We start from the raw sequence: 26,663 nt of genomic DNA, 5'->3' as shown, positions 1-26,663 counted from the left end.
ACCCAGGGCGCGCAAGGTCACCGCCGCGCTCCGAGCCCTGCTTCCTCGTTCTTACGCTAGGGGCTGGCGCCATCCCGGGGCCCTTACAGCTCTCAGGTCTGAGGCTGTGTTGTCCTGAATGTCGCTTTTCTGTGCCCCTGTCTGCAAAGCGCCGCGAGTTCCTTGGGATAACAGTGGTGACTTAAGTTTGCCACCCATTGCTTATGAAATCCACTAAAATGCCACTTTAGAATCAGTGCTGACTTAGATGCAGTGACTGTCACATCGTCCCTGTATAGTTTACCAGTCACTTTAAATGGTAGGCTGCGATACAAATCATTACTTCCATTTTGCCGATGAGGAAATTAACGTTTTTTAATAATAATAATCATTATTACTAAAAAGGTAAATTGCTAAAGAATTTACATATATGAAACTCCTTCTTCTGGAGCCACTTTCAAAGAATGCTCCAGATCTGACCTTAAACAAAGGTAAAGGGCAAAGCGATGTTATCTTTTAGGTCAGGAAAATAAACAGAGTTTTCTGTTTTCTTCCCTCTTTTGTAAGCAGTGACATTTGAGAGGTTTCTCACCAGCAGGTTTTTGCTTACGCCTGAAAATTATCTGACTGACATTAGCCTAAACAAGGGGCAGGGGGCAATCTAGGGGGACCTCCCTTGTGCTTTAAATAGAATGTAGTGAGGTCACAGAAATGGGGGCCTATAGTTTTTTAGGGGAATATCTTCGTGCTCATTTTATGATCTCCCTGACCCCTGAAAATGGCAAGAAGGGTAGAAAGGAATAAGATTTCTCTGCAGCTGCTTGCTTCCTTGGTGAGGCTTGGATAGCGTCCAAAGAACCCCAAGGGGAGCAGTCCAGCTGTGTAACTGGTCTGGGGTGGGAGTAGTGAGGGTGCATATGAGTCCTATCTGCAGAGCCTCTATTGACTGTGCATTTTAACCTGTACTGCAGTGTGAGGAGATGACTCTGCCTTAGAAAAGCCCAGAAAAGTTGCCTCAAGTGGAACCGCTGGGAAATCGCAGAACTGACTTTCAAACCCAACTATCTGAACTCCAGCTTCAGTACTGTCTCCTATTTCAAAGAACACGAATGTTCTCAGGCCCCATCAGAGTGAGTCCTAGGATGGCAGAGACTTCCAGGGGAATGAGAGTGTGGGTCTCTCTAATCTCCAGTGACCCGGCTCCAAAGCAGCGGGATTGGGGCGCCTGGTTTCTCAGTCAGTTGACCATCTGATCCTTGATTTCAGCACAGGCCTTGATCCCAGGGTTGTGCGATTAAGCCCTGAGTTGGGATCCGTGCCGAGTGTGGTGCCTGCTTTGGATTTTCTCTCTCTTCCTTTCTCTCTCTCTCTCTCTCTCTCTCAATCTGTTCCTTTCCCCTTCTCACTCTATCTCTACAATAAAACAAATAAATCATTAAAAAAAAAGGGGGGGGGATTCATTGAAAACAAAGTCACAATAAGAATTGGCAAAAGGTGGCCCGTGGGCCAAACCTAGCCCATAAAAGGCCAGCAAGTTAAGACTGGTTTTCATATTTTTTAGTGGTTGGGGGAAAAGCTTTTTTTAAGGAATATTTTGTGACATAAAAATTTATGAAATTCAAGTTTCCATAGCCACAAATAAACTTTTGTTAGAACCTATCCATGCTCATAGCGTGTATGGCTGCTTTCACGTTACTAACTCTGCGTTGAATAAAATCGTTTACCGTTATTCACCATAATCATGTTCTATAAAGTTACCAGGAATACTGAATTAGCAAACACTGAACCATTGCTCCTGAGGGAAATACAGGGTGAGAGGCCTGCAAGCCTTGGTCACAACATTTTTGTCAACAGATGAATATATAACCTTATTTTGTGTGTATTTATGTTAAAAGAAATTTCATTTTCCTGTATTATTTATTGATGGACATTGCACACGTGGCCACCTTGTGCTGGGACAAAACTTGGCTGGCCTACACAGTTTTCCCCTTTTAAGGCCCATCACAGCCTTCTTGCCCGTAGAGCATTGACAGCCCTTCAGCACTACGCTTGGGCGCCATTTTAAACATGGCGATCACTCACAAAACACACACAAAAACCATGACACTAAATAGACCACCGAAAGGACATTTGTGTGCAGTATGAAAGCCAAAATGAGAAGACAGAAGGTTGCCTTGTTCACCGTCACAGCTGGGAACGTAGGTGTCTGGTGAGTCACGTTTTTCAATGCTCTGCACATGTCCCTGAATAACTAACTACAAAGGCACCACCAGTATTGCCTTGGGGGTTATAAATAAATTTCAGTGGGGCGCCCGGGTAGCTCGGCCGGTTAAGCAACCGACTCTTGATTTCGGTTCAGATCATGATCTCACGGTTTGTGAGTTCAAGCCCCTCATTGGGCTCTGAGCTGATAGTGCAGAGCCTGCTTGGGATTCTCTCTCCCCTTCTCTCTCTCTGCCCCACCCTAAAGTGCCTGCTCTCTCTCTCTCAAAATAAGTAAATAAGCTTAAAAAAATAAAATAGATTTAAATAAATAATTTTTAGTGAGGGGGCAAATTCCTAACTATGGAATCCAATTATAACGAAGATCCACTCTTCTCACAGCAGAGAACCGTGTGGACTATAAAATACACAATTTTACTGGATGGCCCTTCATGAAAAAGTTTGCCAGCCCCTGCTCTACAGTGTTTTCTCAGCCTTTCCCCCAAAGAGAGTGAAACAGGACAACAAAGGGACACCATAGTGGTATCCAAACTAGAGAGCACTCATAGGAAGAGCAAAATGAAATCATTCACGAGGTCAGGAAACTGGGAGTTCACGTAATTGAAACCGTAGAGTAAAGCTTCAGTTTCTTCTTGCCTCAGATCTTCTGGTTTTCATTCAACAAACCAGTTTTTTCCAGTACCTCTCATTTGCATGGGTCTGTACTGAGAGTCAAGTTTAGTTAGTAACCCCCTTCCTTGGTCAGTGTGTTGAGGACGGAAGCAGTAAAGGGTGGGAGAGGAGAGAGGACTTGACACAAAGCCTGGCCAATTTATAATAGACTGTTTATGTACTTGGATAATCAGCTTCTGCAACAGATTATGTGAAACACTTTGTTTGCTTGTATGGCGTTCTGGTCGCAGAAACCGAAGCACGTCAGCTGGAGCGAGAAGAGCGGGTGGGTAGGTGAGGGGGGGTCTGAGAAGTGATTCGATACAAGCAGGCGGTCCCTAGGGGCCAGGGATTGTTACCGTGAGTTTCAAGTTCGATTCTGAGGTTCCCAGCTCAAAAAACTCAGGTTGGGGGAGATAAAAGTCAGTTTTGAGAGCAAACTCCGAGGACAGGGGCTTTCTGCTAGTCCTCAGGAGTAGACCGGTTTCCTGATGTGAGGTTTCTCAGAGTGAGACCAGGAGGGGCAGGGGCCCAGCTCCACAAACCCAAGCAGATCCAAACCAAATGCTTAACGGCTTCCTACCCCCATGAAAATGCAACTCTGTATTTTCTTTGGAACCTAAACGTTAAATGTCTGAGTATTTACTTTTCTCATGTCTGGCTGTACCCAAAGAAAACACCTAAAGTACCAAGAAGCGTGATACACTGAGTAATTTTGAAATAGCCCTTCACGGGGGACATTCTCGTCCAGCCTCTGGCTAAGGGTTGGAAGGCATCAGGTCAGCGCTGAGAGAGACCATAGTTTGTTGTTAACTGAAGTGCAGTCCGTATAGACTAGAAATTTTAGACGGCTGTGGAGTATGAAGGGCCAGCAGGCAAAGCCAGGAACTTTTCTCAGGAAACACTTCGGGGTCCACCCTAGCCTTGAACAAGCCACAGCTTTATTCTACAGGGAGGGCTAGAGGTGATTTCATCCTGGAAGATTTTCAAAGGCCACCACCCCATGAAAAAATTCCAGCAATGCTTACATTTGCATGGCCAAAAAAAAAAAAAAAAAAAGCATGTTTCTCCTAAGACCCTCATGGAGACCAGTATACGTGAAGTCCCTTTATGCTTACTCTGACCCTTAGTCTAGGTGACATATTTCTTCTTCCTGTTTCTTGACATGGAAACAGAGGCTCAGACAGATTAAGGACTGGAGTCCCAGAATTCTGATCCCATTGAAATTTTCCATCAGTCACGTGCTATTACTCCCAGCTACCCGTGCTCAGTGATGTCATAGTGGAGCCCCGTGTGGAATATGAAGTAACAGGCTGTGTGCTGGGCGACAGCAGAAGTCACCTGCACCCCAGGAGCACACACACCACAGCACTGTCAGCTCAGCCTGGACACAAACTGATTGCCATTCCCAAGCCTCGCAGTGTAGGCTGGCCAGTCCTCACGGGGGTCAGAGTTCATCCTAGCTGCCCAAAGACCTCACCATCGACCTGAGCATTAGATCTTAAGGAGGGGAGTTCACTAGAGCGGGATCACACAGCAAGTCCTTGAACTGGGCATCCATGTATTGAAATTCACTCCTCCCTCTCCCCGTCCAACCCCTACCCTCTGCAAGAAGTCTCTACAGGTTTCTAAGCCGCTCCGCACACCTGAGATCAAGCAGGTGCTAAAGATAATGCTAAAAATATGATCAGACGAGTAGACCATAAGCCCTTTCATGTCGAGGATTAATTTGAAGGGATTTGTCAAGCGCAGAGGTCTTCTCCCGGCCTGGTGGAATCCAGACTCTCCTTGTACTGGGGTGGAGAATCCCCTTCCGAAATCGTGTCTTTGAACCAGGATGCAGCTCTCTCGGGAAGCATTAAAAAGTTACGAGTCTCAACTCGGAGCCTGAACATGAAACCTCAGCCCTTCAACCTCACTTATGTCTTTTTATTTTTCTTCCCAGATTGCTGCAACCAAACGAACTCCATTGCTCCCAGCAGTGAATCCCAGAGGTGAGGCTTGAGGCAAGGATAAGGGAGTGTGAGAAGAGGCCCTTTATCTGGGATGAGAAACGTAGGATTGAAAACAAAGGGTGGTGATTCAATTACATATCATATGTTTTCTGTCCATTACAGACTAATGTCAGACAGTTCAAAGATTTTGCTTCTTAAAGCTTCGATTTCTATTTGTGGGCTGTTAGTGCTGAGTGAAATAAATATCTTCAGATTTGATTGCTTGTTATTTTTTAAAGGAGAGGTGCTTTTTTTTTTTTTTTTTTTTTTTTTTTTTTAAAGGGTAGGTGAGTAGGTAAATGAGTCGAAAAGTTAGCTAAGGTACAATCACCCCTGCCAGGATGCACGTAAAACAGAATCCCAAGGAAAATCATCAGTGTCATTTGAAGCCGAGAGATGGAATGCAATTGCAAACAGCTGTGGTAAAGCCCTAGCTCACTGAGAGCTTAATACAAAGGAGGAGGAACATACCTTGTGAGCATCTGGCGTTGAGTCTCACTCTTGCCATTTTCTGGAAAGAAATCAAAAAAAGACCCAGCATCCAATGTCAATGTGTTTGTCCATCCTTACCCTAATTGAGATTTCTTCCAGGCTCCATTAGCTCTCACTCTGAGGATAGATGCTTATTTAGATTGATTGTGTTGCAGAGTCCAGACTGATAACGGGGACAAGAAAGATACATACCCACAGTCCAGTTTCCTCTGCATCTCTCATTAAGGGGCTGTTCACAGAGCCCTCCAGATACTCTTTTATAAATTGTTAGATTTCGGTTTCCCCAGTTAGGTGGAGGCTCCGAGTCAGCAAAGAGCCACATCTACTGTTGATTGTGTCCCCTGGACCCTTGCTTATAGTAGGTGTTTGGCAATGTTTGCTGGAAGCTGTAGGCATGGTCTGGAGCAAAAAGTTCCTCCTCCAGCACATGCAGACCAGGAGGGAGCCCTCCTTCCCCTCCACTTGTCAGAGCCTGGAACTGAACCTGAGCTTTTCCTGGTAGAAACTACATATCCTTCATCCTCTGTCTTCGAAGGCAAGTCTTGCTGTAAAGCCGATTGTCTCTGATCTGTTTCACACTTTTTTGGAGCTCTGGGCATATGACAGGTACTGGGTTAGGTGTTGCGGACAGAGAAGGAAGTAATGTTTGCCCCTGAAGAGGTGACTGTCTGGTAGGGGCAGCACCAGGCCAAAACCCAAACAAATCAAAACAAAGCACAAATCCAGACGATGACAAAATCTTGTGGCAAAACAGAGCCCGGAGGAAAGACACTTCACCCAGCCCTGGGGGCCTTCTTAGAGTCTCTTGATGCGTGGATTAGAGTGAGCTAGGCAGGGTTAAAAGTTTCCACTCAGCTGTTTCACAGAAGTGTTTGGACATGTGAGCAGGCAGGACCTTTGAGTCACCTGGAGGACCGCCTGTGGCTTGGCTGATCAGCGACCAACTGAATAACCTGGACGTGAGTAGGGGAGGAAGATTGGCCGTGGGTTTCCAACCTCTTCATCAGCCAGGATATCGGCTCTATTTTGTTTACTTTTTATCGTCAGGGACTTCACATTTTGAAACCTGATGTCTGGCAATGAAAGTGCATGAAGCCAAACTATTTTTTCTAATTATAATTTATCAAAACCACATGTTATATTACCTCCAATTGAAGCTTCTGATTATCACAGGATAGCAAGGAACACCATCTGGGGAGGATGAAATTCCCTATAAATCAGCAAAGTGTTTTAACCAATTTGTACAGATTTATTGTGCTAAGATGTGATTTGCATCATTTTGTTTTTTAAACTTTATTTACTTTGAGAGACAGCGTGAGTGGGGGAGAGGTGGCGGGGGTGGGGGTGGGGGTGGGCACGGAGAGGGAGAATCCCAAGCAGGCTCTGTACTGTCAGCACGGGGCCCGATGTGGGGCTCGATACCACAAACCGAGATCACGACCTGAGCCGAAATCAAGAGTCAGATGCTTTCCCGATTGAGCCACCCAGGTGCCCCTTGTTTTTTGTTTTTTAAAGATATTAAAGTAGTAACCAGTTCTTTATTCTGGTAAACACTAGCCTTGTGAATCAGAGACTGTGTTGGAATATCAGAGAGTCTAGGGCAATTTCTGACTTTTTTTTTTTTTTTGCAAATGTGCTCACTTATTTCATTAAGTTTTTTGGTTGACGTAAGTCACTCTTTTTCCCATTCTACTTCACCGTGAAGCTTCCAGCTCATCACGGAAGGGATTCATGAACAGAAGTCATTGTCTTCAATAAGCTAGGGTATTCGAGGACCTAAAACATCAAGCTAAGAAAAAAAATAAAACAAATCCGTGGGTTCCTGATAATTATCAAGGAGCCCATCTCCTTACCTGGCCCTGGAATCTTTTATGAGGTGACCTGGAGGCACGTGGTCAGCACTCCAGGGCACGGGCGGGGCCGCTCTGTTCTTCCTGAAGCCAGGCCACCTCCCATCACCCACGGTTTCAGCTGCCTCCTTTATACTCTTCTAAATGCGCGCCTTAGCCCAGGCTTCTCTCTGGAACTCTCCTCCCAGATTTCCATCACCCATGGGACAGCTGCACTTAGGTCACCTGCAGAATCCGCAATCCACCCACAATTTACGTCGCCAGACTTTCCCATCCGCTTCTCAGATCTGTTTCTGCTCCCGCCTGAACCGCTTAGCTCAGAAGGCCGCACGCATCACCTTCGGTCCTGGCTGCGGGGCTGGGCTTTCCTGGAGTGTGGGCCTCATGGTCAGTCGCCCTCTCACTCTAAAAAGACTGTCACCAAATCCTGCCCGTGCTGCCTCCTGATTAACCGGGTTCAACGGCTCCTCCTGCTTCACCCCCAAGCTACCCTCTTGGCCTTGTCGCTCACGGTCTCCTGTGGGTATTACTGCAAGGGACTCCTTTGCTGTTCTCCCGATGCCTTCCGGCTGAACCTACCCTCCACGGCACCTGCAGACTTCTCTTTTAAATAGTGAGATCCAGTTGTATTGCCCCTCTCCTTCAAGGCTTTCCAAAGCGTCCTGTTGCCAGTAGGCTGACCTACAAATTCCTTAGAATGGTATGCAAGCTCATTCTCCATCCAGGAGCCACACTCCTCCAGGCTGCCCGCCCAGAATGCCTTCCCCTTCCCCACTGTCATCCTTCAGCACCCAGCTCACGTGTCATCTCCTGCTCTGGGCCTCTGGGTGGAGAATCCACTGGAGTACATTACTGGAATTACTTGTCTGTCTCCTTGAAAAAAATGACACGCACCTCCAAGTCAAGAGAGGCGGCACTCTTCTGTGCCTTTCCTCTGTTCTCAACACATGTTTGTGACTGATTAACCACGTAAAAATCTAGGCCACTGGTGAGGGAATCTAGAGACATCATAGGGATATGAAGCTGTCAGGCCTTCACCAGGGGGCCTGGCCACCCAAGCTTGGACAGTATCAATCTTAATTAATATTAAGCAATCATTTAAGCATCAGTCTTAATTAATATTAATCTTACGAATAGGTATCGTTTATTTCAGCTTGTGTTTAAACTGGGAAATAATAGGAAACAGACATTCAGAAGTAATATTTACATGGTGCCTCTGATACGTTGGGCACGGTTCTAATGTCTTTATTATGATTGTCTTCACTTTGCAGACATGAAAACTGAGCCTAAGCAACCATTTCCCCGAGATCACACAGTCCGTCTAAGTTGTGGTTTGACCTCTGAGAATCTCTGTCCAGAGTCTGTGCTCGTACCGACGACTTAACAAGAGCTCCAGAATGATAATGGACAGAACAGCAGCTAACGGACCCTGAGGGCTTACCGTGTGCCACAAGCAGGTTCTGTTCCAAATGCTTTATGTGATTTCTCTGGGGGAACCCCGACCACTGAACCAGCTGCGCTTTGTTTTCCTCGTCTGCAAAATGGGATAATAGTGCCTCCCAACCTCAAAGGTTTACAGCGAGGATTAAATAGGATCGGATGTGGAAAAACCAGAGTCGGGCAGACCTGCCACTGAAAGGAACCGGTAATCACGCAACCCCAGGGCTCCTCACGGCTCTCAGAAGTAACGATGGGAGAGTAGAAACGACAGCTTGGCCGGTAGTGAGAGGGCCCGGTCCCAGGAGAGTCAGAGGTGTGAGTGAGGGTCACACCAGGGCACCTCGCTGGAGGTAAACACAGAGAAAGGGCTGACACTGAAAATCGGGCATCTGCTGTTTTACTGGGGAGAAAAAACTTACCTCCTCGGGGGTGACTCTTCCCCGGATGTGGATGTGGGCCCTGGCCCATTTGTTGCTGTGGCTGAAAACCTGTGGGTGGTCGCAGCCTCTCTAGCTCTGCTTTTGCTTCAGCGATATTAGACTTTGGGTTCGGCCATCTCAGAAGTCCCGTCCAGTTCAACATTCTCTGACTCCACGGCGCCCCCTAGGCTCTGACTCACCAGGATACTTTATTAGCCTGTCCTTCCTTGCCATCCCAGAGGAAGGCGTGTCTTTCAAAGCCACCTTTCCTCCTGTGAGCCCATGGTTTCCCTCCCGCAGAGGGACTTGGAAGCCCTGTGTATCCCTCCCCTCTCCATTGGTGCACTTCCTTTGTCTTCAAACCTATAAATTCATGCCCCCTTAGTTACTTCCACCCATGTGTACCTGCCCCTGAACTTAAGAACATTCCCCCCCCCCCCCCCCCGGGGCGCCTGGGGGACCTCAGTTGGTTAAGTGACCCACTCTTGGTTTCGGCTCAAGTCCTGATCTCATGGTTTGTGAGTTCGAGCCCCACATTCCAAGTTCAAGCTTGGGATTTTCTCTCTCTCTTCCCTCTCTGCCCTTCCCCCACTCTCCCTGTCTCTAGTCTCTCTCAAAAATAAAAAAAAACATGGGGCGCCTGGGTGGCTCAGTCGGTTGAGTGGCCGACTTCGGCTCAGGGCAGGATCTCGCGGTCCGTGAGTTCGAGCCCCGCGTCCGGCTCTGTGCTGACAGCTCAGAGCCTGGAGCCTGTTTCGGATTCTGTGTCTCCCTCTCTCTGACCCTCCCCCATTCATGCTCTGTCTCTCTCTGTCTCAAAAATAAATAAACGTTAAAAAAAATTAAAAAAAAAATAAAACAAACAAAAAATTATAAAAAAATAAAAAAGGAAAAATTTCCCCAAATCTACTTTCTCTGACCACCACCCTACGGCAGCTGTCTCCTTTACCTGCCCAGCTTACTGAGTGACTATTAGCTCTGTCCCCAATGCCTTACGACCTCCTTTTCTATTCCCTCTATAACAACTTTAGACAGCTCTCCTTGCCCAAAGCAGGCAAATGATAAAGATCCTGAAGCCTGTCTAGCAGAGATAGGCTGAATATCTATATGTTAATAGAAGCAAGAGAAACACAAAGTGGCCTTTCTGCTTTGTAAATTAAAGGGATCCTAAGAAAACTACAAATTCTTTTGTTTTTAAAGTGTTTGTTTTTTTTTTTTCAGGGATGTGGGGTGGGGAGGGGAGGCACATGCAGGTGTGAGAGGTGACAGAAACGAAGAAGGAAAGGAATGAGGAAAGAGGGAACAGCCAACTTTAGAGGCCAGGAGAGGGCCCTGGGTGTAAGGCTGGTTTGTAGGATTGAGAGAGAAAAGTCACAGGAGAGACAAGGAAGAGATATGGCCAGAGGGGAGCAGATCCACATGTCAAGAGGACAAGAAAAGGAAGAGGCCAAGAAGTTAGGGTGACAAGTGAAGTGAGAAATGGCATTTCATCAGGCAACAGAAGAGTCTGGCTCTTTGGGCGTCTCCAAAACCAGACGCATATGCAGGAGGGGTGACCCCTGACTTCAGGATTTTAGTGAGTGTATTTTAGTGACTGGACACCCTGCATTAGTCCTTCTTTTGTTTACTTCCTTCTCATACTGCTTCTTTCTTCTTTTGTGGCTTAAATGAGGGTTTTGTCTTATTTGGAGGCACTGTCCCTTATATTCCTTGATGTATCTCCATTTGTACTCTTCTTGGGATTCAACGGAGTTAGGATCAGAGAAAACTAGAACGTGGATGAAAGCAAATAAACAGAGTGAGTCTTCTTATTCTGTTAGGTCTGCTGGGTCACGAAGAGGCAAAAATCACGGAAAACGCAATTGTGAAGTTTTAAATGGCCGCTGGCCCCTTTGATGTCAGGCTGAACCACCTGCTGAAGTCATGAATAGTCCTATTGGATGACTCAGGGTAGAAGGCCCCACTGGAGATGCCCACTGGTGGCACTGGAGGCCGAGATCAGTCTGACATGAGAGTGTTGGTGGCATTAGGTTGGTTAAAAACAAACCAACAAGCCAACAGGTACACCTTGATCCTGCCTTCCCAGGCAGGTCGCTTTGCTTCTGGAAATTTGGCATCTTCTTTTCTTTCCACAAAGTTACAGGAGAATACATTCCATTTTCAGCCTTCTGGGTCTTCGGATAAAATATCCTCTATCTCTTTGAGATATTGCAACCTTGTGCATGGTCCCGAGGGTTCAAATTTCTTTTTGCTTTAATCATCTTTACAGACTGTGTGAACTTCAAAAATAGAGCTTGGCTTATCTTTGTTATTGGAAAACATACATCCTATCAGTCAGCCCTGGAAGTCAGGACAACTAACATCTCTGGAGCGTGACATTAAATCCCCCATTTCTTTGATTAATTATCTTCCGTGCTAAGTGCTTGCTTGAGCAGGGCGAGGAACCTTCACTAAGCTTCCACGGGAGGAGTGGGCAGCCTTGGATGGTCTTTAGCTTTAAAAACCTTCGTAAACTGCTTTTCGCTGAGAGCACTCTCAGATCATGTATCACGAAAGTTCTTTCACACTTCTTCCTAAGAGGCTTCTTTCTAGCTTTGGTGAGCTGTTGTAAGTAATATGCATTAGTACTGAAAATAAGAAAAGAAATAGGTTACTTTAGTAAATTCTCCTGTTTAATATGACAGATCTTTGACAGCTTTGAAAAAGGATAAAGCAGGTAAAGAAATATCCTTTTGAGGCAGCAAGCTAGGAATGCTTGTGGAAGGTATATTCTTGCCTTGGAATTGCCATTGCCGACTTCAGCGTTCAGACGTCCCATTGTTATCAAACCTAGATCAGGAGTCCCTACATTGGAGGATACCCTGGGTGCGGACAGCTGAGGCCAAGTGGCGTCACCAACATGAAAGGAAGCTTGGGCACCAGTGATGAGATAAAGGGTGGGGACAGGCTCAGACCACGCAGGGACAATTGTTTCTGTCCAGAGCAGCAACATCTGTGAGGCCTCCTTTGCTTGCAGCCAACAGAACAGAATATTCGGAATTATTAAACATTCTTTCAGATCAGCTACATCTTTATCTCTGGTTTGGAAAAGTACACATGCTCCAGCAGCAAAGGAAAGAGGTCATCCAGTTCAAGCTTGAGAAACACAAGAAGCTGGTCATAGGTTAGAGGAGACACAGTCTCATGGCTGGTGGAATGTGGAGTTACCTGAGCTGAAATGTGGCCAGGGAGATTTTAATAAAAATTTACCATATTTTCTTCTTTCTTTCCTTTCCTCTCTTCCACTCTTCTCCCCCCCCCCATCCCCTTCCCTCTCCTCTTCTCTTCTTTCTTTCTTTCTTTCCTTTCTTTTCTCTTTCTCTTTATTTCTCTTCTTTCTTGCTTCCTCTTCCCTTCCTTCCTTCCTTCTTTCCTTTCTTCTTCTTTAAGAATTTTGTTATAGGTGGAAGAGAGATGGGAATTGGATTCCTTGGAAATATTCTTTGATTTTTGAAATAGAACTTGCACCAATACAGTAGCCACTAGCTACATGTGGCTATTTAAATATAAACTAGTAAAAAATTAAAAAAATTTGAAATGTTTATTTTTGAGAGAGACAGAGCATGAGTGGGGGAGGGGCAGAGAGAGAGAAGGAGACCTAGAATTTGAAGCAGGCTCCAGGCTCTGAGCTGTCAGCACTGAGCCCAACACGGGGCTCGAGCTCATGGACCGTGAGATCATGACCCGAGCCACAATGGGATGCTTAACTGACTGAGCCACCCTGGAGCCCCAAAGCTAACAAAAAAGAAATGAAAGCAAGCGTTCAGCATCTTGGTTGCATTGGCCACATTTCCAGTGTTCAACAGCCACATGTGTTAGTACCTACTCTAGTAGCACAGAGAGGGAATATTTCCATCACGGCAGAATGTTCTATTGTACAGGCCGCTCTAGAATGTCTTGAGCCCCTTTGCAAATATTAGAGTCCCAAATATTTGAGTCCCTTTGCAAATATTAGATAGCTACTTTATTTCTTTAAGCCTCCTGACCTCTTTGAGCTTTTTCATTTATAAAATGAGTCTAATGAGGCCTCCTTCAAAGGACTGCTATGAAATTTACATGTGACATTTACTGTATGTAATACACACATCCCAGTACCTCACACGTTATAATGCTTAATAAGCGGTAGCTTAACAAGTCCATTCAGACTTGAGCCAAACACATTTGTACTTGAAGAGTACCTGTAACCTACAAAGCTTTTTGAAACAATTTCCTTGGGAATTAGACCATTTTTAGAGCATCAAGTCTTTCACCATGGTTGATGAGAGCCATTCTCAGAGTCACAAGGAGAGCGAGGCTTTTGCTTTCCAAAATGCTTTGCATCTTGATAGGAGAGAGAGAGAGAGAGAGAGAGAGAGAAATGAAAATTCCCCATGAGGGGCCATGTTTCTAGCCCTGAACTAATTTTTTTTTTTTTTTAAGTGCAATGAGATGAAAAATCTCTGCAAGGAGGTGTTTATGCGATAGGTGTCAACACAGCCTTGGGCCCAGACAGCCAAACCGCGGCCCTAATGGGAACTGTGTATACACAGCAAGGGTAATTACTTTGGGCTGCCGCTGCCAACATGATTTAGCAAACTCCCTGCCTGCAAAGGACTGATCATCCCCTGGAGAATGGGCCCAAATTCATTGCAACTGCAAAGACCCACCTGAGATCCCCCCCTGCCACAGGCTCTTTGAGGTCTTTTGTAATTTGCATTCCTTAGGCAAATGGAATTTAAATTCCTTAGGCAAATTTCATCCTGATGGAACACCAAGATGGCATGCATGCCATGATCTCATTGTTTAGGATTTCTGCTTTATAATCATTAATGTATGCTTCAACAGGCGGGTGAGGTAAAGCATTTGGGCCAAATCCCACTTTGCTTTCATGAAAGCTCCTTTACCTTTCAATAGCCCTTGCTTTTCAAAGCACCTTCACAAAGATCTCAGTTGTATTTCGTGGCATGCTTGTGTGGTGGGAATCCCGGCATAATGAGGTATTGCAGAAAGTCACAGGACCGGGGTTCTGGTCCTGGGATGCAAGTTAAGAAGCCTGTAGGGAGATGTTCCCTTTGTAACCCTGAAGCAATGCAAGATCAGAGGGGTTGGGCAGGTTGCAGTCAGAGCACAAGCCTATTCTGTGCTGGCAGGTGGAGGAGAATCTCTCCTGTTTCACAGGGAGGCCTAAGTGCAGTCTTTGTACATTTCAAACCATATATTCAATTTGCGAACACAACTGTAAGGCCTTTCAAGCCTTAACTTGAAACAAAACTTTGCCTCATATTTATTTTTACCTATGTAATTTCACCTTAAGCATCTCAGGAATAGGGACAATTGAATTCGAGATGTGGATTAATGTGATTATTTTGCTATGAACCTCCATTTTTCCTAGAGTTCTTCTCAATTTTGATGCTGGGGCCATATGGATTGGCTGTTACGATGAGACATTTATCTCCTACTTAGGTAAGGTCAACAAAGGGGCGATGGACGGGTAGTGGACATGGGCTGGAGTCTTGGCTCCTTCTTCTGGCTCTGGGGACCTTAATTTGTCACTACCTAAGGTATATCCTTATTTTAGAATAATACTTATGCTTCATGGGGTATGTGTGAAGCTTAAATTAAGTGTGTAAAGTGCACAGAAGTAGAATAAAGACCCATGAATGGTGCTACAAAATTCTACACACCATTATAGCCTTTGTCCTTGCCCATACACACACACACACACACACACACACACACACATACACACACCCTAACTAGTGATGTTAGAAAGTACTGATTTGGGGGCATCTGGGTGGCTCAGTCAGTTAAGTGTCCGACTTCGGCTCAGGTCATGATCTCACGGTTTGTGAGTTCGAGCCCCACGTCGGGCTCTGTGCTGACAGCTCTGAGCCTGGAGCCTGCTTCAGAGTCTATGTTTCCCTCTCTCTCTATCCCTCCCCTGCTTGTGCTCTGTCTCTGCCTCTCAAAAATGAACAAATGTTAAAAAAAAAAAAAAGTACTGATCTGGATCATTTTCCTTTATTTTTCTTTAGATTTTACTTACTTTCCAAAAAAATCTCACTTGTCTCAATCAGCTCTTAAAAAGAAATCTCTTGAAGAACTATTTGTTAGAATTTTCCAAGTTATTCTATCTACGAATTGGTAAGCGAGATGCTTTGCATATAGTTATCTTGAGTTTTGTTCAATTAAGATCTTAAGCTGCCCCCCTGGGTACACAGGAACCTGTCCTCAGTCAGGACATGGTGCATCATTTCTACGTTAGTGTCTGTGAGATTTCAGTTCTGGGAGGGCAGGGTGAGGTGCTCACCGCTGTATCTTCAGGACTGAGCACAGTGTGAGGTAAACAGTAGGGGCTGAATAATTGACTCAACTGAATCTGTAATGGGGTCTGTAAGGATGTCTCCTCCATCCTGGTAACCTGCAGCCTGTCAAACAAAGTAGTAGGTATTTCAGGCTTAATATGTTATGTTTTGATCTTTATTTTATTCAGTTCTGAGGAAACCAGGTCTGGAGGCAGGGACACACATTAAAACAAAAAAAAAAGGCTTTGTGTTTTTTTAAAAATTACGAGGTTTGGTTTTTTCCCTTTACTATGCCCAGAGTGAGTGTTTGTCCAAATAAAACCTCTTCTAAAAGGGATATCAGTTTCCAAGAAACAAGATTGATTAAAATTGCGTCACAAAGAACTCTTCAATTTACCATCAGCGTCCACAGCCCCGATATAGGGTCTCCGCACGTCTTCACCAGTTTATACTTTAAGATCCCATTAGGTGGATCCCAGAATGTCCACTCTGTACAATCTCAAAATGGGCAGTGATGAACCAAAGTGAGGGCTTAGATGGCATCCTAGATTCTCTTCCTTTTCAAATGACAGAAGCTAATTCAACCAGTTCCATTTAGCAAATAATAAATTTATTAGGTGCCTACAAGTACAAAACGCTGAAAGCTGCTGTAGGGGGTTATAAAGATGTGGAGGAGAGCCCTGCCCTCAAAGAGCTTACAATCTAGGTGATGAGTCACAATTAGTAAGTTGTGGCAGTATCACTTTAGGTGACTTACACAGAGTTCTTGGAACATTCACATCCTCTGAATTCTCCTGTTGTCAAATACGTTAAGGAATCCTTTCCACAGGAAAGCTGAACAGTGGGAAAGAGACCTTTTGTGGAATTAAACGGTGACCTTGGCTTTGCTTATATGAGCATCTTACTCTTCCTGGTTCCTTATTCTTATAACTTTCTCAGCATCCTTTCCTAACGACCTTTGTTAGGACAGCATCTCCATGCTTCCTGAACCTTCACTAGGGTTTCCTGTTTGTTAGTGAGTGGCTCAGTTGCAGTTTGGCCTTGAAATTATTTGCAGTCCCATTTTTCCTTCAGCAAATCTGATTTTCATTTTGGCTGATGCCAGGATGATATGCTTTGCAATCGGTGGTTCTAAGGGTAGGAGTGAGATGCAATACAAAGGAAAGCAGGCCAGACCTTTCCCTTACTTTAAACATTTAATAGTGCACTTACGGATTATATTCTGTACAGATATAGAGCAAGTTATAAACCTCTTCTTTTATTTTTTTTTTTTACTTAGACTGTATTCATGTAAAGTGTATTTACATTAGGAAAAAAAAAAGCATTGAGGTACAAAACCCAAAAGAATATCTGAGGTATAAATACAAGTATATTTTAAATAATAATTTTTGTCATGCTTTATCTAGGTTTGAAAGCACAGTGGACATGTGGACATGTTTCTTTATCTTAATAGAATGGTATATACAACATACAATCTTACAAATCTGAAAGCTATTAAAATTGCATATACAAGTATATCTTCATGAGGAACACTGATATCCAAAATACTCAAATTTTAAAACTCTAATCTTCCCCCGCTGCAAATTCTTCAAAGAACCTTTGAAATAACACTGACAATGGTAACTATAATATGTTATAACAAAATAAAACTCCTTCTTACAACTCTCATTCATACATTATTCACTTTTGATCCATACAAAATAAAGTCACTAATACTGTCTCATGAGTCAATCTTCATGGTTACGGTAAAACCTGTATAAAGACCACCCTTCCAAAAAACGGTGCTGGCACTTTTTTTGGGTTTTCTTTCTATGATAGCTATTTTCATTTGCCACTAACATACATTCCAGGGGCATCATTATAAAGGAGAAGAAAAAGAAACGTAGGGAAAACAAAGCCGAGGGAAAAAAAAAAAAAAGTCACAAAACCAGAAAACCTATTTGCTGAAAAGGACAGATCCAATTACTAAGTATGTGCAGCTTTCAGAAGCGCTATGAATAACCAGAATCCACGCCTGTTGTTAAATTTTAATACCTTGGTTTAAATTTACAGGGATTTCCTTGGGACAGACGTAGTTTTTCCTATGTTTTCAGTATGTCTTCAAGAGTTTGGGTTCGAAACATGAACATGCAAAAAATTCCCAGCAGGTAAAAAGTCCTGGGGCTCGACTGAGGAGATGTTAGAGTGTTCAGTCGTTACATCTCGACTTAAAAAACAAACAAAAACACACAATAAAACTGTGCTCTGGAGCCAGTAAGGGTGGGGAAGGGGGTGGGGGGGCGGAGTTTCTTCCCTGACCTGATCTATCCTGGGTAAAAAGTGTATCACTATTTGCAATCAGATCTAAAGACGTACTGTGTTTGAGACGGGACAGCGGAATCAATTACTTTAAGGAAAGAGGAGGTTGGTAAAAAAAGGAATGTGCTTAATGACTTGGAAAAAAAAACAAGTGGGCGAGGGTTTCGGGGTTCCCTTTCTGGATGGATCCACGGGCAGTCAGATATTCCAGGTTAAACTGAACCTGACGCATCGGTATCCTCCGGGGAGGCATCTCAGTGTGCCAGACACTGTGTTCCAACGTATACATCTGTGCCATTCGACCAGCAACAAACACACATACACACACTCCTCTGTGCAAACCTTTCTTTGCTCATCTCAGTGAGAAACATGTCAAAGAGTACCAACTATTCCAGTGGATACGCCAGTCCCTCAGCACGCCGCGAATAAAATGACATAGGTACACATACGCCAGAATCACAAGAGAATGAAGTATCTTCATTATTTTTCGTGATGTATTTATAGTTTTGCTTCTCAGAAGCAGTTTGGATAAGAATACTTTTTTTTTTTTTTTTTTTTTTGCACAGTCTTACATATTCCAGTCAAGGTCTGTACTCTAGACCTTAAACAAACAGGAAGCAGCTTTGAAAATGTCTTAAATCACGAAAAGTCAATTCCTACACTCCAACTTGTCGTTTGCTTTGTTTCAGATTAGACTCAGAACGCATTCTTCCAAGGACTGGCAAGAATTCTAGAAACAACTATCCAGACGGCGGACGCAGTCGCTTGGCTTCAGGAATCACCTAGATTTGGGGTCTTTGGTTTCAGTGTTCTGATTATTGAAAGAGTCTCGGATCTTCACAACTTCAGCTGCACACAAATGTCCGAAAGATTTTGTGTACCACTCTGGCATGTGGCCCCTATAATGGGAAGGAAAAGCACATGGAGTCTTCAAACTGGAAAACACTGAAATAAGCTGGAGGGAATTCGGAATACGTTTCCATTTCTTGATCCAGAAACCTTGTAAGTAAAGATCGTATTCCAAGATAATCTCCTGGCACGTCTGTTACACCTCTGGAACCAGAAGTTTCTCAAGGAACAACATACTGAGTACAGATATCGAGTGGCATTGTTTGGGAAGAGTTTTAGCATATAGAACAAAAACAGATTACAGTCACACAGACAGTTGAAAAAGTACTGAGATGTAAAGACTTCAAATGAGAATTTAACCACTTTGGAAAGTTTTTTAGAGGCTCATGTTTTTGTCTGTATTGCTGAATTTCACAAATTTTCTAATAGGAACACACATTCACCAATGGCACAGAGTACAGGCCTAATTAATTACTAAAAGGGTATGTCATATATTCAAATATCTTTGAATGTAAAATGAGAATCACCTGCCTGCTACTTCAAACTCTCATTTCCTGTGGCTTTAAATTAATGTCAGAACCAGAGTATTCGTGTTGCTTTAGTACCACATTCTCTAAGGGATTGAAATCAGGAAGCCATCCCCCAAACACCAAGAAACACGAAGGTGTTACTTTACAAAAACTGCTCTTTAGGGAACAGACAAGACACAATGACGTGTTCATTTAAGCCATTCTCTGTGTCAGACAAAAAGTCTCATCTCCTTCATGACCCTCACCGTGTCAGAAATTAGAATCAGAACGTACCTTAAGTCGGCTCTGCACATGTAGGTGAGTTTGGATTTCCCTGACCCGCAGGGTTCGATCAGATACCTGGACAGGAGCACATTGACTCTCACCCCCACCACAGGTGCCCGGTCGTGATCCACCGAGGTGAGTAAAAGGGCACATGCCCCCTTAGGTAAATTAGTCCTCCATGTTCTGCAGAAACAAAACCAGAGTAAAAAAGATGGAATTTTCTGGAAGCCAAGTTTAAAATGGGGCCCCACTCTCAGAAGCTAAGGGGCAGGGTCAGTGGCTACGCTGTGTGACCCAGTCCTGGAGACGGTATCCTTTGAACTATTGTGCGAGGGCTCTTGAATGGGTAACTCTGTGCAGCGTCACTACAGTGAGTATGTATTCACATGTCCGTTCTTTGAAAGAGAACCAATTTGAAGTGTGAATGAAAGCCATTTTTACATTTCACAAATGGATTTGTACACGGACATCCAGATCAGGGTTGCTCTATTGGAAAGCTCTGGACTAATGACGAGACATTTCCTCAAAGATTTCTGGAATTCCTCTTTCAGTCATGTCTCCAGAGAATTTATGAATTACATATAATTCAGCTTTAACCACAGTGTACTTGGGACTTAAATGTTATTTCCTGCCTTATGCATTCACTTGCTGTTTCTAGTGAGAAAATCCATCCTTAAAGGGGCAAGAATCTGCTACCAATGAGCATATTCAACTGAATGTGCCTCTAATTCTGAGTTCAGCTCCAACAGTGTTCCAACCATTTTCAGCGATGAACACACTGTTGGAATACATACAGATACATTTCCCATATTTGCAATGGTTCCACACCTTCCGTTTTACATAATTGTACCATCTTATCATATTCAGTGACACCAGGCTCATCCTTGCCACAGTAATCATTTTGGAAACTCTCACCTCAAAACAACGTAGTCCCGGGCAGGGTGGGGCGCCATACTGTTTTGGACATACTGGTAAATTTCAGTTTGGCTGTCTAGGATTTCAATCACTTTTGAATCCAACAGGTCTACATCCCAGAGGTGCTGCTCTTTAAGTAGGCGCTTTAAGATCTCCTCAGGCATAGCAGGGATTTCGATGGTTGACCTCCAAAGCCTCAGAGGCGGTCCTTCGCTCACCTGAAAAGAGGATGCATTTTTCAGTGCTACAATTCACACACACCTACACTTTGAAGGCAAACTACCAGCTCTATTTATGGTCATGTGTTTAGGGGCTAATTACTATCTATATGCTGGTGTTCCCAAGTATATTCAAGAGCAGGCCAGAAAGCCTGGCCTTAGACTAATTTTCCAGTCAAAATTATTAACATCTGTTCTCTTGGGGCCTATATTAGAGTCAGTGCAATAAAATCAGATGATTTATATACCCATTCTAAAGCCTCCATGGCCATCCAGACACTCCCACTGTTTATTTCTTCTCAAGGTGGTAGAGACAGGACCAAGAAATACTATCACGGGCCTGTCATGCTGAACCATACAAGATGCCTCTGTCTTCAAGGGGCTTTTAGTCCTAACAAGTTAATTTCTCCCCCAAGTACTCTCCACTCATTAAAGGGCCAAGAGAAAAGTGGCTGAGAACAGAGGACAGTGCAAGGGGATTCTGAGCAAATTATGGAAAAATCTGATCATGTCATAAAACACCTTAAAGCCCAATACCACTAGTAAAACATTCCAGGGGACTCTAGTGTGATTCTGTGGCCCCAGATTTCATTAGATGGTCGGATTCCTCTGACAAGTGTATTTATTATTCCTTGCTGGACTCTTCCACTCTTACCTGGGGAACTGAATCACCTGGCTGCCCAGATCTACAAGGGAGGGAGTGGGTGACAGATTCCCACAGACAGCCGTGTTAACACGGCCACAGGGTCTCATCTCTGATGAACCTGAATCCTGACCACTGGAACCCAACTGGCTGACAGTGGGGACAAGACTTACTTTCTTATAGGACAGTTCAGCCTGCTCCGATGTGGAGTAGCTGACCCAGCCTTTAAACTTCTCCTTGACTTCTTTAAACAGGCTATCCACACAGTCCTGGAGGAAGTGCTGGTAGTCAGCCGACTCGTCGTTACGCAGGCGTCCCAGTGCTTCTAGAGTGAGGGGCTTCAGCTCCTGTTCTGTGTAGGAATTCCGACATCGACTCATTTCCTCGGGAACCTGTGGGGGGTGCAAGGGACAAAAAGGAGGTGAGTCTGCCTGTACTGTTCCTGTTGCCCAGCAGAGGAAGCGGCAGTGCAGGAGCCGCGGACGAGGTTCTCAGGGAGGTGCAGGCGCCCCCACTACTCTCTTTCCAGCAGATGGACGGTGGCCCTGCCGACCTCACGTGCTATCGTGAGTAGTGAGGATACGAACAGATCACCTTCCTGAAGGTGTCCAAAAAGCCTATTCTCACGTGAGGTATTCTTGTGCTTTGGGAAGTCACAGTAGAGGGTAAATGACTAACCTAGGGCTTGCCTCTCAGATACAGAACTTAATTCAAAAATGTGTTGCTTTTGCTTCTTAAGTAAAGGGGTATGGAGATAGGCGAATTTCATTAAACACATTAGCTCTAATGAGCTTATATGTTATAAAATAAGATTTTTTTAATAAAAGAAACAAAAAAGACCTTCTCCAGCCATGTATATACTCTCCAGCTGTGTAAAGATGTGAGCAAGCATGGTGCCCACGACCTGGTCCTAACTATCGGAGGTCTCCTCAACCGAGCGCCAAACCCCCTGACGCCTCACCTGGAAGAGCTTCTTGCACTCGGCAATCATATGGGCCAGCCCCTGCGTGGCAGCGAGGTTTTCATTCAAATCCTTCTGATCTGGTTTACCCAAGCTTTGTTTCCTTTGCATCACCCTAGGCAGAAGAAAGAAGGGAGGGGGAAGACTCAAATATTTATATGTTTTTAATTAATGTGTTATTCCAGGAAACCCAGAGGAGAGAAAAAAACTATTTTACTGGAGCCTATCTGTTCTTAAGAGGTTCGGGAGAGCTTCACTTTGGTCACAAAAATTCCTCAGTTTTATCAGCGGAGCACACACACACACACACACAAAAAACCAAAAAACGAAACAAAACAAAACAAAAACATGAAAGGGGCGATTTTCAGTGAGATCCAGGCTATTTAAAACCATCACGTTAAACAGGTTCCCGTTTAAACAGGACAGCCCAGAAGGTCTCTAGGTGGTGGTGGGGAGAAGAAAGGCAGCTTCCAGGGGTGCACAGATGGGAGGCACTGGATGGTGCAGTAAATGGTGTCACCATTCTTTACGGTTTAAATAAATAAAATCCTCTCCTGAAGGTAAGGGGACGATCTATTGTTTCCTAGAGATTTTGTCTTAATCTTATCTGATCTCTCTCTCTCCTGCTCATCTCTAGTTCCCTATCCTATTGAAGATGGAATGCATCAGTCCACGTGAGAACCAGATAAAAAGATACTGTACTATATGGCTTTCAGAAGCAAAGCTCACTTCAACTAGTAGAACCAGGCCGTACCTGTAGCTAGAGCTGAGGAGAAGGGTCAGCTGGATGGGTTTCACATTTGGGATTGTGTCCAGTCGGGGACTCCTTTCTCACCTACTCTGCTGTGAGGCCCGTACGTGAAATACTCACACCAGTAAGAAGCTTCAACTGGCTCTGCCATTTCCCCTTCAGATGTGGGTAAGTTACCTATTAAACTATTAAACTGACCCTCCCTGCAGTCTCACTGTCCTCATGTTAACATAGGCCCTGCCAGTATCTTCACCTCTTAGGATCCTTACAAGGATTAAATGAAAGAATGAATGTCAAGGGTGTAGTCCTGTGGTTGGGTCAGAGTAAGTGCTGAGCAAATATCAGCCTTTGTTAGTTATTTTCCAGATTCTCTGACTTCTTCTATGGCCACTCCCAGCTTGTATACATCTAACGAGAAACTTTGCACACAATTGGCCTGGGCCAGGTCTAGCTTTGAGGCTCAACGCTATCCTTAGTTCTGATAGATCCAGCTGACTACCTTACAACTTGCAGCACAGGCTGGGGGCTTGGCTTTGTTGACTCTGCAGAAGTCAAGGCAGCAAGGGCCTTATCCCCATCCAGTTTTTTAGGTCAGCAAATCCTCATGATCCTTTGCTGGCAGAAAGTTTGATGGCAACGTCACAGAGGGCATGGGGGGGGGCGGTTCAGGGAAAACACTTGCCATAGCGAAGCACACATCCAAATTGCTCTCAAAACCTGGTTGTCACTAGACTGTCTGGAAAGTTACGCCCCCAGGGCTGAGAAGAAAGGAGGGAAGTAAGGGGACCGTGAAGGATGGAGGCCAAACTCCTTTGTGCTTGACTCGAGTGTGAAACCAATGAAAACCCAGGGACAACCGAGAAGGAAAGGTAGGTTGTGTTTGTTGGAAGAACAGAGCATGTGCGTGCATATCTCGTCTGACCCGTACCTTGGAGAAGAATTCTCTCTCTTCAGGGTGTTGAGGTGGAAAAGGGAGGGCGCTAGGCACACAGCCAGGTTGGTGGGGGTCATCTGGTTTTCTTTGACGGCGGCCGTGACATCGCTCAAGAAATAAAGGAGCGTCTGTAGAACCTCCCGGTTCTCATCAGGCAGGAGCATAATGGCGGCCTTGATCGCCTGGAGGCGCTGGTCCTTGGGCACACCTGTATAACACAGGCATTTCCCCCATCAGCTCGGTGCTTTTCCACGCGCATTGCAAGGAAACGTCCCAAAGCAAACACCAGCACCAACGACCTCGGCCCAGTCCTGAACAAGCGCTTGCAGAAAGTGTACTTGAGGTTAATATGGAAGAAATTAGGGACGGCCACCAGCGTCACTGCCCTCAAGTATTTCCTGCCTGTGGAGGAGTTAAAAAATTTTCAACACCCACAATGCCAATATCCTAAATCCACCTCAGAGTTCAGCTCCAGATATGATGCCTGTTCTTTTGGTTTTTGGAATAGCTTTTCTTTTCTAAGTATTTTTTTTTTGGAACTCCCCAGTTTACCATTCTCGATTACTGAAAACACAACACACAGTTATACTTTTGTGTAGTTTCAGTGAAAAACCTTATTGAAGACGTGTACAAGGGGATAAAATCTTTCTTGGCCTTTATACAAAGGGTCCAGTATCTTTGGGGACCTTCCATAACTAGAACTGATGGGCTCATTTGTAAAATGGAGAAAGCAAGCTGCTAAAAGAGTCAGCTGAAACAGATATTTTTACTAGTAATGTTTTTAAGTTTTAGAAAGCATACTGAGAGGCTATTACAAAAATATATGCTTAAGAAATAAAACCAGGAAAATGACATACATGTAGAAAATGCGGGGCTCAACCTTCAGGTCTCCTTTACTCGGCAAATCTGCCTTTTTGAAGAGGCATGTGGTGGAAAAATCAAGTCAGTCAAGTGCAGCTCCGTAGGACAAACCGATTAACGGCTCCATGGTTACAACACATAACAAATACCTTGGTGGGGAAAATGTGACCTGTGTTTTCAGAAAATCTGAAAGGATGAAACAAATAATGAAATAATCCAGACCAGCTCCATTTCTCATAAGATGAGGTCCAGCGCGCCAGGCTGGAGACAATTTGAGCACGGAGAGAAGCTGCTTCTATATTACATGGCTGTAACACCACACGGAGCCAAGAAAAACATGGGGCCGTAAAAGCCATAATCCTGATCTTGACCATTAATTTAGACAACTGTTTGCTTTAAGCTTTACTTAAAAGTGAGAAGGGCATGGGTATTGTTTTCCCAAGTATTTCTGGCAGAAGTGGAGATGAATAACAGAAAAAGATTATTTATTCACTTTCCAGCAAGATAAACCACACAGACACCTGTGACGTTTTAAACACAGCAGGCCCTGCTGGAGAGATGAGAGTCAACTGAAATATCTTGGTACCTGCTCTTTTAAGCATCTAAGGGAAGACTGTTCTAGAAACGAATGAAGGAATGAGCTCCCCGATCACAATGTAAAAATGTGTAATTGCTTCAGTAATTAGAGAATGACGATAAGGGAAATTTATTTCTGCATTATTCAACAGGTACACAGAAACCTATTCCACAAACAAAGAGAAAAGGAAGAAAGAAGTTGATGACATGTGTTTCCAGGAAGGTCATCATGTGGCTCTAAAAGAGTGGCATCAAAGGAAGCCAAGGTTTCAGGTGGTCCCACTTTTCCCCAAGGCCAACGGCGTTAAGATCAAAGAACACTTACACTGGTAGATCTGTAGAAAGGTTTCCGAGAGTTTGTTCGTCATTAGTGGCTCAGGAAGGTCTCGAAAATACTGCTTCAACATGTCTGCTACATCATAAGCAGACTGTCCCTCATAGCTGACACAATCTATGGCACTTTCATTCATCTGGCGCAGAGCCTGAATCCGGGACTTGACACCCGACTTTCTGAAGAGCCCAACCTGTTGGAAGAAAAACATTAAACGGCAAGACAGAAGCAGCATTTTCACTACAAAACTATGAAAAAGAAGCATGCATCTGAGGTCCCATGATTCAGCGGGGCCTGCACGAGGCAGTTCTCACCTGATCCAAACAGTGGTTGCGGAGGTAGCGCATGGCCTGCTGAATGCTCTGGGGCAGGGGCTGTCCTGTGCGCTGCACATTGACCGTCAGAGGGACCCCGAACACATTCCGGTCCTTATAGTCTGGAACTTTGATCCTTTTCATGAACTTGGGCACAGCCCTATTTAAAGAGCAGGTGGGGGGAGGTTATGTTTATTTGTCTGTAGACCCTTAATCCATCTTTTGCAGGTAAACCCTGTGAGCTTTGTATCCGTGCTACTAAGGTGGCTATTTAAATTAAATAAAATGACAAATTTAGCTCCTCAGTTGTATTAGCCGCAGTTCAAGTGCTCACTAGCCATCTGTAACCAGTAGCTGCCGTCTGAGCAAATACAGCACATTTCCACCATCACAGACAGTTTCACGGGACAGTGCTATTCTGGATCTTCTAAGAGTTGGGGCTCTGCGGCCCAGTAACATTTTCTCCACTGGGGATTCTTCTCCCACTATTAACTCTGAGAACTGGGTTTATATCCTTAAGGGAGCTGATGGGCTTCCTTACAAAATGGCGGCACAGGAAGGCACACGAACAGAAAAGAACATTCAAGGCCCTAATTTAGGAGCTTCATGACAGAATTTGAAAAACACGTTCCCATTTGTCCTGTAAATGGGCAAGAATCATTTGTAAGTTCTTGATGAGATACAAAGTATTTAGGGTATAAAAAGGATCATGTAATGCCAGAGGAGAAAATAGCAAATACGTGATGTTGGTCCAACATAATGAGAACCAATTCCAGAGCTCAACAGTGGGGGCCAAGCTAATGACCCGAAGTCAAAATAAATTCTCCAGCAGATGACCCTGGAGAAT

The 26,663-nt window shown here is 44.4% G+C and overlaps 1 protein-coding gene across 10 annotated transcripts in view; it reads right to left on the bottom strand.

The window, feature by feature from the left end:
• Positions 1 to 15,959: 15,959 nt before the first annotated feature.
• Positions 15,960 to 26,663, bottom strand: part of DLC1 (DLC1 Rho GTPase activating protein) — a 428,030-nt gene continuing 417,326 nt past the window's right edge. For all 10 annotated transcript variants that reach the window (XM_043560345.1, XM_043560365.1, XM_043560328.1 and 7 more), the window contains 8 exons: positions 25,817 to 25,976; positions 25,497 to 25,695; positions 23,729 to 23,942; positions 22,050 to 22,164; positions 21,262 to 21,480; positions 20,228 to 20,445; positions 19,322 to 19,495; positions 15,960 to 18,568 (listed from right to left, as the gene is read on the bottom strand). In XM_043560345.1, the coding sequence (XP_043416280.1) occupies positions 18,448 to 18,568; positions 19,322 to 19,495; positions 20,228 to 20,445; positions 21,262 to 21,480; positions 22,050 to 22,164; positions 23,729 to 23,942; positions 25,497 to 25,695; positions 25,817 to 25,976 (1,420 nt within the window). In that variant the 3' untranslated portion in view covers positions 15,960 to 18,447. The remainder of the gene's footprint in view (positions 18,569 to 19,321; positions 19,496 to 20,227; positions 20,446 to 21,261; positions 21,481 to 22,049; positions 22,165 to 23,728; positions 23,943 to 25,496; positions 25,696 to 25,816; positions 25,977 to 26,663) is intronic.

Source organism: Prionailurus bengalensis, chromosome B1 (assembly GCF_016509475.1).
Source record: "Prionailurus bengalensis isolate Pbe53 chromosome B1, Fcat_Pben_1.1_paternal_pri, whole genome shotgun sequence".
Classification (NCBI taxonomy): Eukaryota; Metazoa; Chordata; class Mammalia; order Carnivora; family Felidae; genus Prionailurus; species Prionailurus bengalensis.
The sequence above is the reverse complement of the archived record's forward strand: the minus strand, read 5'-3'. Positions and strand labels throughout refer to the sequence as shown.